The 14,127-nt window shown below is 34.6% G+C and overlaps 1 protein-coding gene across 4 annotated transcripts in view; it reads right to left on the bottom strand.

Annotated features, from left to right (window-relative positions):
• Window positions 1-14,127, bottom strand: part of LOC121294112 (astrotactin-1-like) — a 156,589-nt gene that overhangs the window by 51,184 nt on the left and 91,278 nt on the right. For all 4 annotated transcript variants that reach the window (XM_041217684.1, XM_041217683.1, XM_041217685.1 and 1 more), the window contains exon 13: window positions 9,721-9,848. In XM_041217684.1, the coding sequence (XP_041073618.1) occupies window positions 9,721-9,848 (128 nt within the window). The remainder of the gene's footprint in view (window positions 1-9,720; window positions 9,849-14,127) is intronic.

The following is a 14,127-nucleotide window of genomic DNA, read 5'->3' as shown; positions in this document are numbered from 1 at the left end:
AACTGAATCCCTGCATCAATGGCAATTACATTCAACACACTACGGAAGAGTATAATCCAATTCCAAGGTATATCTCTACTCGATAACCTAATTCTTCTCACAGATAAACTCTGTTGAATCTGAATTTGTACACTGATGAAAACAATATAACCTATAATTGCGTTTATATAGCGCCTTTCACATTAGACACGTTTTCCCAAGGCACTTTACAATAATCAGTAAAACAGATTTTTTTTTTTTTAAAGTAAAAGATATGAGAAATGATAAAGCATGTCACTACATCAGATACTTTGAAAGTTACAGTATTGCCTGATAATAAAGAACATTTATTTTGCAAACACACCAGGGAAACCCTATAGCTGGCAACAGATTCTGCACAATTAGTGCTTCTTGGAAGTGTTCCAAGAAAACAACAGCTGTAGTGTAAAAAAAAATGGTTGACACACAAGGCTGAACCAAATCTACACATCTATTAAGAGCAGAAATGTGCGGCATCTAAATTAAATGGGTTTTTTTTGTTGTTGTTTGTTTTTTTTAGACACAAAAGTCAGTGCAAAGCAGTTAAAATATAAATTTAGAAATGTCTTCAAAACAGTTTTTTCAGTTCACATTAGCACTAAAAACATGCAAGAGAAGATGTGCATGACCTTCCAAATAACTGACTTCTGTATCTTTCGTAAAAACTATAAATTATGAAATAAAAACAAATTAAAAAAGGAAGTGTGTCCCTGGCTAAATAATGTGTGTTCGTCATGTGCTGAAAATGTGATTCTGAATGAATGACCATCACACAATGTTTCAATGTGCATTGACCTCACACTTGAGGTATGTAACAATTGATTATTTGTATCTAATGAACTATGTGGTGTCTGTAAATTACACAAAGAAGGGTCAAACGACCTACATAATGCACTAACTATCATATTCTGACAACATGATTGTGAATTAAGTGAGCATCAAATCCTTGACACATTATTTAGGTAGTGAGAATAGGGTATTCGGTGTAACTTGATAAACTGTCTACCGCATTCAAATGTGAGAAATACCTGTAAAATTTTGTTAACAATCTCCCATCTAAAATTAGTATTCTGTAATCACACCTTATGTTTGACGGGTGTTCTTGGAAGCCAGTCAATATGAATCTCAAAACGTCAATTAAGTATTTGAATTTTCCAACCAATGCAAGTATATTCATGCATAAAAAGTAAATTACTTTTCATGAAAAGATGTCATTTGGGATTTCCTCTTCATAAGACACATATTCAAAATACTATTGGCATAGAAATATAAATAATCAGACTATTTGATCTTTTGCCTACTAAACTAACTGTGCTCTTTAAGTACTTGGTACACATTTTGCATTAGTTTCTTATTAAAATTAATGTTAAAAAATAATCTAATTATAAAGTCAGTTTATATTCAATCAACTTGTGTTCAATTTATATTCAGGTATTCCACATAGTGGTTGCTAATTTATTACAAAATATTATTTTAACAGATGTTACAAGTACTTGTTTTGAGTAAAACAGCTGTGCATATTAGACCACACTTAACAGTTTAATTAGATGCAGCAATACAGGAAACCCTATAGTGACAAAAAAAAGGGGTCAGTTTGATGAGCTGATGTTTTTATTTGTGTCAGCAGTTGGAACACAATTAAGCACTTTAGAGCTAAACACAAATTAAAATATCGATAATGAAAATAAATACATTAGCCTTCTCAGTGAACCAACACTGTTTAAAATATTAGTGACTTTATAGTGAACACTTGAATGCAATTCCACACAGAACACTGTATCAATAGTTAATATTACAAGTACACAGGCAGAACGGTCTTAAGACTTCACCTTCAGTATACAATCAAACAGTGTCAGCATGTATTTGGTAATCTCTGTGCACTGCACAAGATACAACCTGCTTCTTTTCTAACTCTCTGTATAATAAAAGCTATTCAAAACTTTAAATGGGAATGTACTCTTCTGTGGTCAAGTGCAAATGGTTTCTTGGAGTGAGAATTCACAGCTCAGAAAACCTTGCCCTGTGGGTTTCTGCGCTCTCATTGGCTGACACAATGATTTACAAGCCACCACTTTACATTGAGAACAACAGCTCAGTGTCTCCAGCCAACTCCTGAAATTGTAAGGTACGCTTGAGTAGCATACAAAGTAACACTTACTGGGGAAAAGAGTGGGGCCAAATTCTTCAGCAGCACACACATAACCCTAAATGACCTTTCTGCTGCCCTCATCCATCAGCACAGACCTGCAGGACCATAACTGCCTCCCGCATGAAAGCTGGGTAATGAAGGACTCAGCAAATCTTCGACGTCCTGTCCGCCAGCCGTGATAAACATAGCAGCTCTTATTAGAAGGAAGCACTACCCAGTTCTAGTAACTCCTAATTTTGCAATTGCATGGAAAGTCATTATACTGCGACCTCACAGTATATATATATATATATATATATATATATATATATATATATATATATATATATATATATATATATATATATACACACACACACACACACACACACACACACACACACACCTGGTGACTGTGACTGTCCAAGTGGATTGAAAATGAAAGAACAAACACCTGCATTATGCTTTTGTCAAGCATTCTTGATATTAATTTTCACTGCAGGAGGTAAGGAAGCTAAATCTTGAGAGGATTTTTTTTTCTTCTTAAAATTTAGTTTTTCTTTTTTTTAATTTAACAGTGATGCTCTTCAAACATGAGTACGCTTTGATGACCCGTAGAGAGTCTCTCCTCATACTCTCCTGATACTGAAAAGAATATTGCTTCTCCAGACTTGTACCAGCCCTCCTCCGCACTGATGCTACAAATTCTGGCTGCAGCTAAATTAAATACTTAATTAAGACTTTGCTCAGAGAGGGTGGTCTCCTGCTGGGACTCCCACAGTATTAATTATCACATGGAATGTAATTCATTAATAAATTGTCATTTAGTACAGAAAAATCAGCTCTTAAATTTGTATGTAATTAATCAGTGTCAAGAAAGACATTAAATTACACCATTATTCACCATAAAGGTTGGTCCCAAATCTGTTTCTTAATGGACCATACCTCTCCAAAAACACCCTACTATGGAATGTGAAACTTGTAAGTATCAAGACATTTACACTGCGGCAGGGTGTGCATGAAGCTGAAGCCTGAACTCAATTAACTAATGAATGTCAAAAAGGCTCATGACTTTTTTTAACATTTTCACTGAGGCAAGAGGGCAAGAAGTATTCAACAAGTATTAGCCTACTGTATTAGAAAACTATTGCTCTGCTTACCAAGGGGTAGGAGAGTGGATGCTGCCGAGTTCGAAAGCCTCACTGTCCCATGTAGTTCTGAGATCATCACACTACTGTCACCATGAGTTCCTAGAATGTATTGTTTTATTAAATTTAATTAATCCTTAACAGCTTCAAATTTCTTAAAGGTAATTATTTGGAATGACCCCTAATTAGGGGTGTGTATCTGTGGGTTCACAACAATACAATACATACCTCGATACATGGGTTGCATTTCCAGTATAGTTAATTTCCGGGTGGCATATTTTACAAATCGCAGGTGATTTAAAGATTTTTGTATAGGTTTATCTTTGTTTTCATCTAATATTACTTTCATGGCCGCTATCTTAGCAGTTTGAACTTCAAATGTGTTTTTTTTTTCTGTATGTTTATAAGTAAAAGTATATGCTCAGTTTTATTTTTCTATATAAACTATATAATAATTTTTTTAAGTTACCTTTACCTCATTTTGTACTGATACGGCTGATAGTGCATCGATTAAAACCGAACCTTTGGAGTCTGTACCAGTGAAACGTACATACATGCGAATCGTTACACCCCTACACCGAATACATATTATACATTTTAGAATTACCTTTTTTTTTTTTGTTTTGCACTGATCGTGTACAGGATCTTGTTTTAGAATGCTGATATAAATAAATGTACACATGAGAGTGTAACTCAGATAAACCACAAGTATGAAAAACAAAAGGTGAGTATTTAAACAGGCCCACAAATGGTTGTGCTTTGCGCACATAGTCTAAGAAAAACATACAAATAGCCTTGGGGTATATACCTTTATGCTATTTGCAAAAATATATTTGTCTCTTAAAACGACAGGCCAAAACTTTTTTTTTTCCCTTTTGCTAAATTATGTGACAAGGAATTAAACATGCACTGCATAGTTTTCCTACACGTCGTACATTTTGTTCTCCAAACGTGTGGCATTCTCTTAAGCCATAAATTACAGCATGACCTAATAAAATATCGATTTTATTTTCCCCTCTCCCTTAGCTGCAACGTTATGTCAGGCAATGTCAAGAGATTTAAAAGGAATCTAATCCTTTGGAGCATGATAACACGGTAATTGAAAGGACTCCCTTAGTTTATTATGCAGTTGTCGTCTGTCTGCTGGGTATACTTCAGACAGAGGCCTTTCATACTTTTTTACACAACCTGTATTTGCTAGCCTTTCATATAAAGTAACAACTTGTTTACACAGCTCATAAAATAAGTTTCTGTCACATACAGTATATATGTTTGTATTCCCTAAATATATGTTGTATGATTGTTGTGTCATTAGTTGCTGTAAATTGTGTAAATCCCGTCAAAAAATAAATACATAAATAAAAATACTACAATACAAGCAAAGAGTAAATTTCCCTCTGGATTGAAATTCTTTGATATCAACACATTCTTTTGCCAAATGTTTATTAATCAAGACCCAGTCTTGAAAGTGCAGTAAAACTTAATTGCTTATATGTTTCTCTGTACCTCGGGCAAAGTGAATACAAAATAAAAAAATAAAAAAATAAATTCTGTTTCCTGTACAAGGATCACATTAATGACAAGTACATTTGTTTTTATCCAAAAGATTTAAGGCCACAATGGGCCACCAATCCAGTCGGAATTGAAACTTGTTTGTTCTGTCGAATATCTGTAGTGATTGGATTTACATGAACTTGTATAAGACTGATATATGTAATTTGTGCAGTACAAAGCTTGCCAGAACCACCTTGTATGGCCTTGACTGATAAAAGTGTCTTGATATGTCGTTCGATTCCTATGTGCTCTGATCATCCAGTAGATACTGTTGTCAGCTAGAGATGTCAGTTTGACTATTTCTCAGTACTTCACTTAGTTAGTGACTTATTGAAGTTTTACCTTATTTTAATTTTTCAATACTTCACATGCACTACAAAATATAGTATAGTATAGTAACTATACATAAACACGCTGGCACCAAAACAAGGGCCCCATATTGTGAGTAATGGTCCCTGAATAACAAAAAAAAAAGGCAGACCAACACATGGTCAAATATCTCTATTATCTTCACGTAAGTTATATGCCAATGCAGATTTGAGAAAAGTACCTCTTAGTCTTTGCAGTAACCCACTGAGCAATTGCCCGGCTTACGTGACTTCAATTAAATAAAGATGTATTTGCCTTTCAAAGACTTCTCTCCCTTTCCTCCCAATTGGAATAATTGATAGAACCCTCAGGTCTGTGATGAATGGATCTCTAACTGGAAGATGAATAGGTAGATGAATGAGCTGCTTTCGAAGGGGTGTTGGGAGAGTGTTGGAAGTGCTGACATGGTGAGAAATACACAGGCCATAGCGGCAACAAACCTGAATCAGCGAGGAGCGGTGCAGCTTGACAGGGCCTTATTCTGTCAAGGTGCAACTATGACCTACTATCCATCATCAACTTATGCATTCTTTTTTTATTTAAGATATTTAAAGTAATTCTGCCAGAACAGGCTACCAATCAAAAATTCTGTTTAATGTGGTAGATCACTAGTGTCATTGAACAAAAAGTAATATGAACTGAAAGTAATAAAGTAAGGTTTATAAAGACAATAAAGTAATTAATTACTGGAATATTATTCAATTTTAGTTTTATTGTTTTGAGCACAGGTAAATAGGTTGATTTCAAGGTCAAATGATTGGATGACTTATATCCTTAAATCCTTTTAAGATATTTTCTAAATAGTATTTCGATAAGAAACACAGCTTTGCAAGACCGTAAGGGTCGTTAAAGGGTTAAATAGAGTTTTAATTGCACAAGCACATCTAAATTCTAACAGAAGGTTATAAATAGAACAGAACTGGCGTGGTAACCATAGCAGCAAGTTATAAAGACAGAGGCCAAGTTGACTCAATAATTTCCAGTTGTTGGTGTCCTAATTATTTTTGTTATTAAACCAACAAGATATTAATGTCTATAAGTTGTAAACGCCCTCAAGGTCATAAAAAGAGCAGTTTTTGTTTCTGTGAGATTGTCTCAGTCACAAAGAGAGCAAACAACAACTGAAAAATACCAGTTTTCCACCCAGCTAAACTCCCCAAATAATTCAATACACTAGAAAGAAAACCTGAACATTGTTAAAAAAATAATAAATAAATAAAAATAATAACAATAAGGAAAGTATAGTAGGAACTATAGTAACCCGGATCCTTACTGAAGAAAGGAAAGGCTAATAATGAATTAATTAATTTTGGACTGATTGAGCCTGCCAGAGTGGCCTTGAAGGACAACGCTCAACAAAGTCATCACACAAGGGATCAACTCTGCAAAACAAATTGAGTGTTCACCATTAAACTAAAAGAGCTACAGTAAATATACCTGGGGGACGTAATACATGTATAATTGCAGAAAGGGTGATATTTCTGAAGTGTAAAGGAATGTATTAAGACATTGTATTATTGAACAAAAGGGGCGGAATTAATATTTTATCAACAAAGTGAATAAATAGTGATCTAAGAAATTGAGTAAAGCTGCTGAAATAAAGAACAAATTCAATGGGTGTCAAGTTTATGTACCGTGGATTCTAATTAAAGAGATATATTTTAACAACAGATTGATAAAGTATTATTTACAATTTTGTATTTTGATATTTACTGACTCATATTTACTCAATCATGTTTGCATAGTCATGTTATTTGTTTACTGATATGAGTATCTATACTTTTTACATAAAGATCAATTTTAGATAATTGATGAATACATTTGTTTCCACATAATTGATTCATTCATGTTTTTACTACAGCTGATATATTATTTGATTGCATAAACTTAACGTACTGATCTATGCTATTTTTATATTCATCTTAATTTCTACTTTTGTACCTCATCTATTTTCTAACTTTCCCGATAAAATTCATAAAATATATAACAGTGCTGTGTGGTTTACTGCTAGGAAATCCTGAGCTCAAAAGACAACATTTATAATGAAGAGTGCTAATTGATTTAAACTATTACACATATTAATGAATGGTATCCTTAATTTGGGTATTCCGATAAAAGTTCTTCTTATAGCCTGGAAAAGATGTCAGTCAATTTCTCTTGCTGCAGTGCATTTGACACGACAGATCCCGTCCATTCGGTGACACATTAAACTCGTGCTTTGCCACAATTTAAGCATTTTACTTATAAGTTGAGAAACAAGTGCAACACTTTCTCATACAATTTTATTTGTTTTTACAACTATGTAATTAAATATATTTAAAATTCTCTGTTAAAATAATTTAAATAGCAGCCTCCCTGGGGTTAAATTAGATCAACTGAATAAACCCCTTACTATTAGAAACAACCTGGTTTCAAACATCTCTCATACCAATGACGCACTATATAATGTAATGGCCTTCTTTATCCAATACATAAGTATAGCCACAGGCGTTTGTGGTAAAAGGTCTCATGATGTCATAGAATCCCATGGGATGACAGCTGGTGTTCTATTTAGTCTCCTTTGAGATCAGAGCTTTCAATAAAAACAGACTGTTTAATGATGTCATTGGGAAGTAGCATTGATTGGCAATTACCTTGCCAATTACCTGGGCAATTATGGTAGGGTTACCAGAGTTCTCCCAACCTCATCATTAGCAAAGCGAGCCAGATGACACTGGTATCGTCAACAAAAAATCTGTAATTCGAGGGACGTTTAAAAAAAAAAAAAAGAAAAAAAAAAAAAATCAAAGAACACTGCAAAAAAAAAAAGAATAAAACCCAAATATATATATATATATATAGATGGATAGATAGATAGATAGATATTTTTTTCAATTCATTAGCATGACAACTTTCCTTGTAACTTGTCATAAATTCAAGCGCAGGCAATGTGGCTGAGGTTTGGTCTGTAATTGTATTCCCATAAGAGGATAAGAGAGTGATATTGCACTTCTCAGCACAAGTTTAAAAACAGGATAGGGAATTTGAGAGAAATACTGTTTTACAAGACATGGTATAAAAAGAACAACAAAAAAACAGATTGATTTATTTGCTGTTAAAACCTCCATGCTGTTAATTTAGCATTGTGCCTAGAGATAGTAATCCTTCATTTACAGAGCATGCAGGAATCTGACACATATGAAACTTGAAAGAAGATGAAAAATGATGCAGCACTTTGAAACCTGGGAACATGAAGGAGTTGCAAGGGTGAGGTAGATTCATTTCTTGATAAGGATGCTTCCTTTTGACTCAAGGCACTGGGGTTACAATAAAAGAATGGAGCCTATTTCATGGCCTGTGTTTAATGAAATTTTAACAAATTCAGCTCATTAGATTTGAAAGCAAGAGCACACCACTAAATTCTTTATCTCACAGTATTAATACATATTTATGCATCCTTTAATATGTCTGTCTGTATATATTACTTTGTGTTATATATTATACTAAAACACACACACACACACACACACACACACACACACATATATATTTATATATTGTAAATTAGCAGGGAGGGGGTTAAAATTCCTCCCTGCTAAATCCATGTGAAAATGCGCTGTTGGGTGATTGGGCTAAGGGTTTTAATTGTGTTAATTGTTTTTATTGTTTAGTTAATCCCCTGCACCTGGTGCTAATTGTAAATTGGAGTCAGGTGCAGGGTATTTAAGAGAGGCAGCCAGTTTGCTCAGGGCTGCTGAGGAAAGAGCCCCTGTGTGTGTGTGTGTGTGTGTGTGTGTGTGTGTGTGTGTGTGTGTGTGTGTGTGTGTGTGTGTGTGTGTGTGTGTGTGTGTGTGTGTGTGTGTGTGTGTGTGTGTGTGTGTGTGTGTGTGTGTGTGTGTGTGTGTGTGTGTGAGTGAGTGAGTGAGAGAGAGTGTGAGAGAGTGAGAGAGAGCAGTCGTATCAAAGGAAGGTATTGTGTGGCAGGTAAATGGCTTAGCCGTCCTGTGGTTAGCTAGGATCCAGTCTGTGTTTAGTTAGTGCTCTAAAGGAGAGCTAGGTGTTTATTTCTGTTTGTTTAATTTTGTCTGTTTATTAAAAAGTGCGCGTTAGCACTGTGAAAACTCAATTTTTGTGTGCTGGGTCTATTTTAAAGGGGCAACGAACAGCGTGAGTGGTGAGGATTTACAATATATATATATATGAAACATGGGCTGTTCTGAGAAAATGTATTGAGGTTAAAGATACTGTGGGGAGCATGCAGTACACTATCTGAAATGATGAAAACACTGTCACAGTATAAGAAATATAAAAAAGGCTCCAGAAAGTGAAACGGAACCCACTATCAGGCTATGGGGAATTTGTTTTTAAGAGTGTGTTTTTAATTCAACCAGCTATTGAAGAAAGTGTAACAAACCCGTTCTGTAAAACAAAGATCACAACACAAGGCATGTCAGGCATGTGCCAGTCATAATATGCCGATGACATGCACCCGTAGAGGGAAAGAGAAGAAGCGTCGCCAATTACCTGTCAGGTATTCAGGGTCAGGCACTGGGTCAAACAGCTCCTCCTGGCACTGGACCTCTGTCGGGACTGATGCCACCACCATGGCATCTGGTAGCTGCTGCTCAACCCCACGGGCAAAATTCTTCTCTCTGGGGTCACAGATAGAATTAAAGTATTGATTTATTTACGGACACTTCACACTAATAAAAAAACAATCAAACGTGTATATAAGTGCTTAATTCAGATATTTTATTTACCATGTGTATTTTTATACCCCTTTGTTTTCTGTAAATTATCCTTTTCCATTTCTGAGATGACCATTATTTGTCATGTTTTATACAAAAACTACTCTATGCTATTCTTCTACCTGTTGAACTAATTTTAAAAACACTGATAAAAGCAATTTAGAAGTGTTAAGGCAGGCCAGGAGTGCTATAGGTGTCTAAATTACACTGGACAAACACAATATTTAGAAAGTGTTGTCAACAAAGAAAATTGGCAGAGCAGACATTAGACATACTGGACCAGTAATAAAAAAACAACCAGGGACATTGAACTGGTAAGACATGGAATATAACATTAACACCAGTTTAATGTGGGCCATGCATACCCAAGAAACACAGATGTTAGTACAGTAACCAATGGATGTTTTTTTTTTTTTTTTTTTTTTTTTTTTTACTGTAAATACATCTGGAAATTATAACTAGGCTTGGCTAGCAAGGTGCACTTTAACAGCACTATTAAGCCTGGGCTATATTTCATGGTTTCAGTAGTATTAAGTGGTATAAAGTATAGAGAACTAACAGGAAAACGAAACAAGGTAACCAAACAGATACATCTCTTGACCTTCAAAACATATACAGTAATTGCAACTGGCCATTTCTTAAACAACCTTTGAGCTAAAGAAGTAGATTTAAGAGCATCCCAATCAGCCAATCACCACCAAGAATTTACAACACATGCGCCAGTAGGAAAGACACTTTCAGTGACCATGTTGGAAAAACTGAGCTGTTAATGTGCTGGTACCAGCAAAGCCCTGCCAAGCTGTGATTATTCTCAATTTCACCAGTTGTTAGAAAAGCAATTGTACTCTAACTACAGGAGAAAAAACATAAAACACTCCTCCTGTCATAAAACACTCCTCCTGCTTAACTAAATACCATGGTGGTTGGAAATTTCTCACACTAGCATTTCAAAACCATCACCTTACTTAAGTTGAATCCTGAAGGTACAAGTACTGCAGTTATCCATAAATCATATATTTCCTTGGGCCAAGTGGAAATGACCAGCGAAATGGGAAAAGAGGAACTTGGAACCTGGGAATCCAGTAAACAGTGTGTGTGTGTGAGTGTGTGTGCGTGTGTACTAGCAGCTGAACGGAGAGAAAAGACTGAATTTCAGTTTAGTTTGCAATTTTGCAATTTAAGAAGGCTTCTTATTTTTATATTGCAAAAGGCAACAGTAAAACTCTCAAAGTGTCTATTCAGCTAAGAAAACAGATGAGCACTGACAGGCTGAATGACCTATTTTGTTTTTAACTTTTCTTCTGCTTTAATGTTCAAGTCCTCATTTTTGGTGAGCTTACTGTATTGTAGTTCATACTGTATGAGCAACATTGGAAGCTATCACCCTTCAACTGACTCTTTGTCAGTGCAGTTTAATACACCTCAAGCCATACATCTCCAGTTAAAGAGATACTGACTTGTTTTTTGTGTTTTTGGATTATCTTGCCCTTCAGTAGCACCCCTGACCAAATTGCTTTTCGCAATAGGTTTTCTTTCTTATTCTATAATGTTTTTGTTTTTTTCTCTCTCTTTGCAAATTTTCAAGTTACGTGACCTGCAGCATAAAAGCTGTTCTGCCTTAAGGTATATTGAATTGTGGCAAAAATATCACAGATCTTACCAGTAAGTAAAAGGCAACCAACAGTAGAAATATATTGGGTCAGAGGCACAGTGGGTTATGCGTTTACCACTGGAGACATAGATTCACATCCAGTAAAATGAGCTTTGGAGGTAGTTCACATAGAAATGTCCTTGGGTACTATACCTTTTTAGGTTGTCTCAAAAAATGAAAGCAAGGTCTAGTTGGGTATGACTGAATCGACCTCAGTATTGTCTGACATAAATGAAATCAGATGTAAGTCCACTCAGACCACAGCGAAATCAGAGCTAGTTCCGGTTGGCCCTTTGATAATTAATAAAAATTATTATTATTATTATTATTATTATTATTATTATTATTATTATTATTATTATTTAGACTTTGACAGCATACAGTGGGCTTAATATATACACATCGTCGTATTACCGAATGTCAAAGTTCGATATATGATCTAAACTTTGGCATACAGTTCCAAGGTTATAAAATTTATATAATACGCTTGTAAAATCGAGTATATATAATATATATATATACGTTTTTATTTTAAACTGAAGTGGTATAGAGGATGCATTTTACACTATTTTGAAATTCTAAAGACGGCTTTAATTTATATTATTATTAATTATTATTATTATTATTATTATTTATTTATTATTATTATTATTATTATTATTATTAATAATAATAATAATAATAATAAATAAGTAGTCATATTATGCAGAGCAACACGACAGATAGTTGTTTCCCTGTTAATTTGCTTGCTGTCTTTGTAAAGTTATGATTCTGATAGTGATTATTATTTATCAAAATGCTGAGTAGACTTACCTTTGATTTCACTTAGATCCTAAGAGACTTTCATCAGATTTCATCTACGCACGACAGCACATAGGCCAATCTAGTTTGAAGCCGATTTCACTGTGAACTTGACTGAATCACCCCCAAAAGGCACACTCTTGGAGCAATGTGATAAATATCAAGGGCTTCTGTCTCCAGTGCTGTGTGCATATGGCAAGCCAAATGATAATTTAGAGATATCTCAAATTACTTTACAGATATCTTTAAATGTTTTGCTAGCATGGTACGCTAAACTGTCATTTAGAGATATCTTGTAATTACTTCCTGTTCACTTAGAGATACCGCGAAATTAAAAAAATGAAATCTAAATTACTTCTTGTGAAAATGCTCTATGTTTTGAATGGACATCTGTCCATTTAGAGATATCTCGAAATGAAGTTATTTAGAGATACAGATTAACCTGCTTTATAACATGATTGCCGTGCAGGCATAATTCGTGATATAAAGTGGGTCGTGATAGAAACCGGGTTTCACGTTTGCCTATGACAGCACATTACGAGTGCGAGATAAAGAACACTAATGGTGAATTAAAGAGCCATGTTTTAATACACTACATTTAATTGTCCTGTACATTTAAACAAATGCATATAGTTTACTACAGGACAAATACGTTTTGTGTCATTAACTGGAACAAAACAGTTTGTGTCATTCTCTACAAGGGAATACATTTTTCGACTGATGAGAGCTATCAATTAGTGGTTGCACTTGGTGTTTTTTTTGTGTGTGTAAATAAGACTGTTAAAAAAGAAAAAAAATTGAGATATTGGTGTTTTGTAACTGTACTCTATCCCATTAAGACTGCTAATGCAGCATTTGACAGGCTGCACAAAATGTCAGTTTATCAGCAGAGATGGTTATTGGTTGTTAGTTGCGTTGGGAATTAATTCTATATTATGGTTACTTAGTAAAGCCCAGTCACCCAGCATTTAACAGTCTGCACAAAATGTGGCAATAATCGGGTTTGTGAGATGATATTAAGAAAGGTAATTTCTCAAAGAACCTGTGATGCATGGCAAGAGGTTTTTGAAAAATCGCGATAATAAACGGGGCATGATATTAAGCAAAGTGATATAAGACGGGTTCATCTGTATCTCTAAATGAACAGGAAGTTGTTTTAAGAGATCTTACAATTATTTAGAGATATCTCTAAAGGAACAGGAAGTTATTTAGAGATATTTCTAAATGATTTAGTGATACCTCTAAATGAACAGGAAATTTATTGAGATATCTAAAATGTGACTTAAAGATATCTCAAAAAAACATGCAAACCTAGCACCTGAATCATGGTGCCAACAATACTTGATATAAATAACATAACACGGTTATATCCCAGTAAATTGAATTTAATACAAAAAACTCTTAACGGAAATCTTAGAGCGTACAAATTCAATGAACAAAATTCTGTATGGGACCTTCAAGTCATCAAACTTAATAAACGGAACTCAGCACTGAAACTCAGACAGCTCGCCATCACGATCTCACAAGCTGCAAATTAAATAGAGAGCTCAGTACTGATATTTGAGTCTGCAAGCTCAATACCAAGAACTCAGAGGAATAATTACAGCCAGCAAATCTGAAGCTTAGCTCCCTTGGGGTAAGAATACTGTAAAGGTTTAAAAGATCACAACTCACTCTGTGAGTGATTTATAAAAGCCATTTTACCTATAGAGATCTCTATTCTTGACATAC

This window comes from Polyodon spathula, chromosome 18 (assembly GCF_017654505.1).
Source record: "Polyodon spathula isolate WHYD16114869_AA chromosome 18, ASM1765450v1, whole genome shotgun sequence".
In the NCBI taxonomy this organism is placed as follows: domain Eukaryota; kingdom Metazoa; phylum Chordata; class Actinopteri; order Acipenseriformes; family Polyodontidae; genus Polyodon; species Polyodon spathula.
The sequence above is the reverse complement of the archived record's forward strand: the minus strand, read 5'-3'. Positions and strand labels throughout refer to the sequence as shown.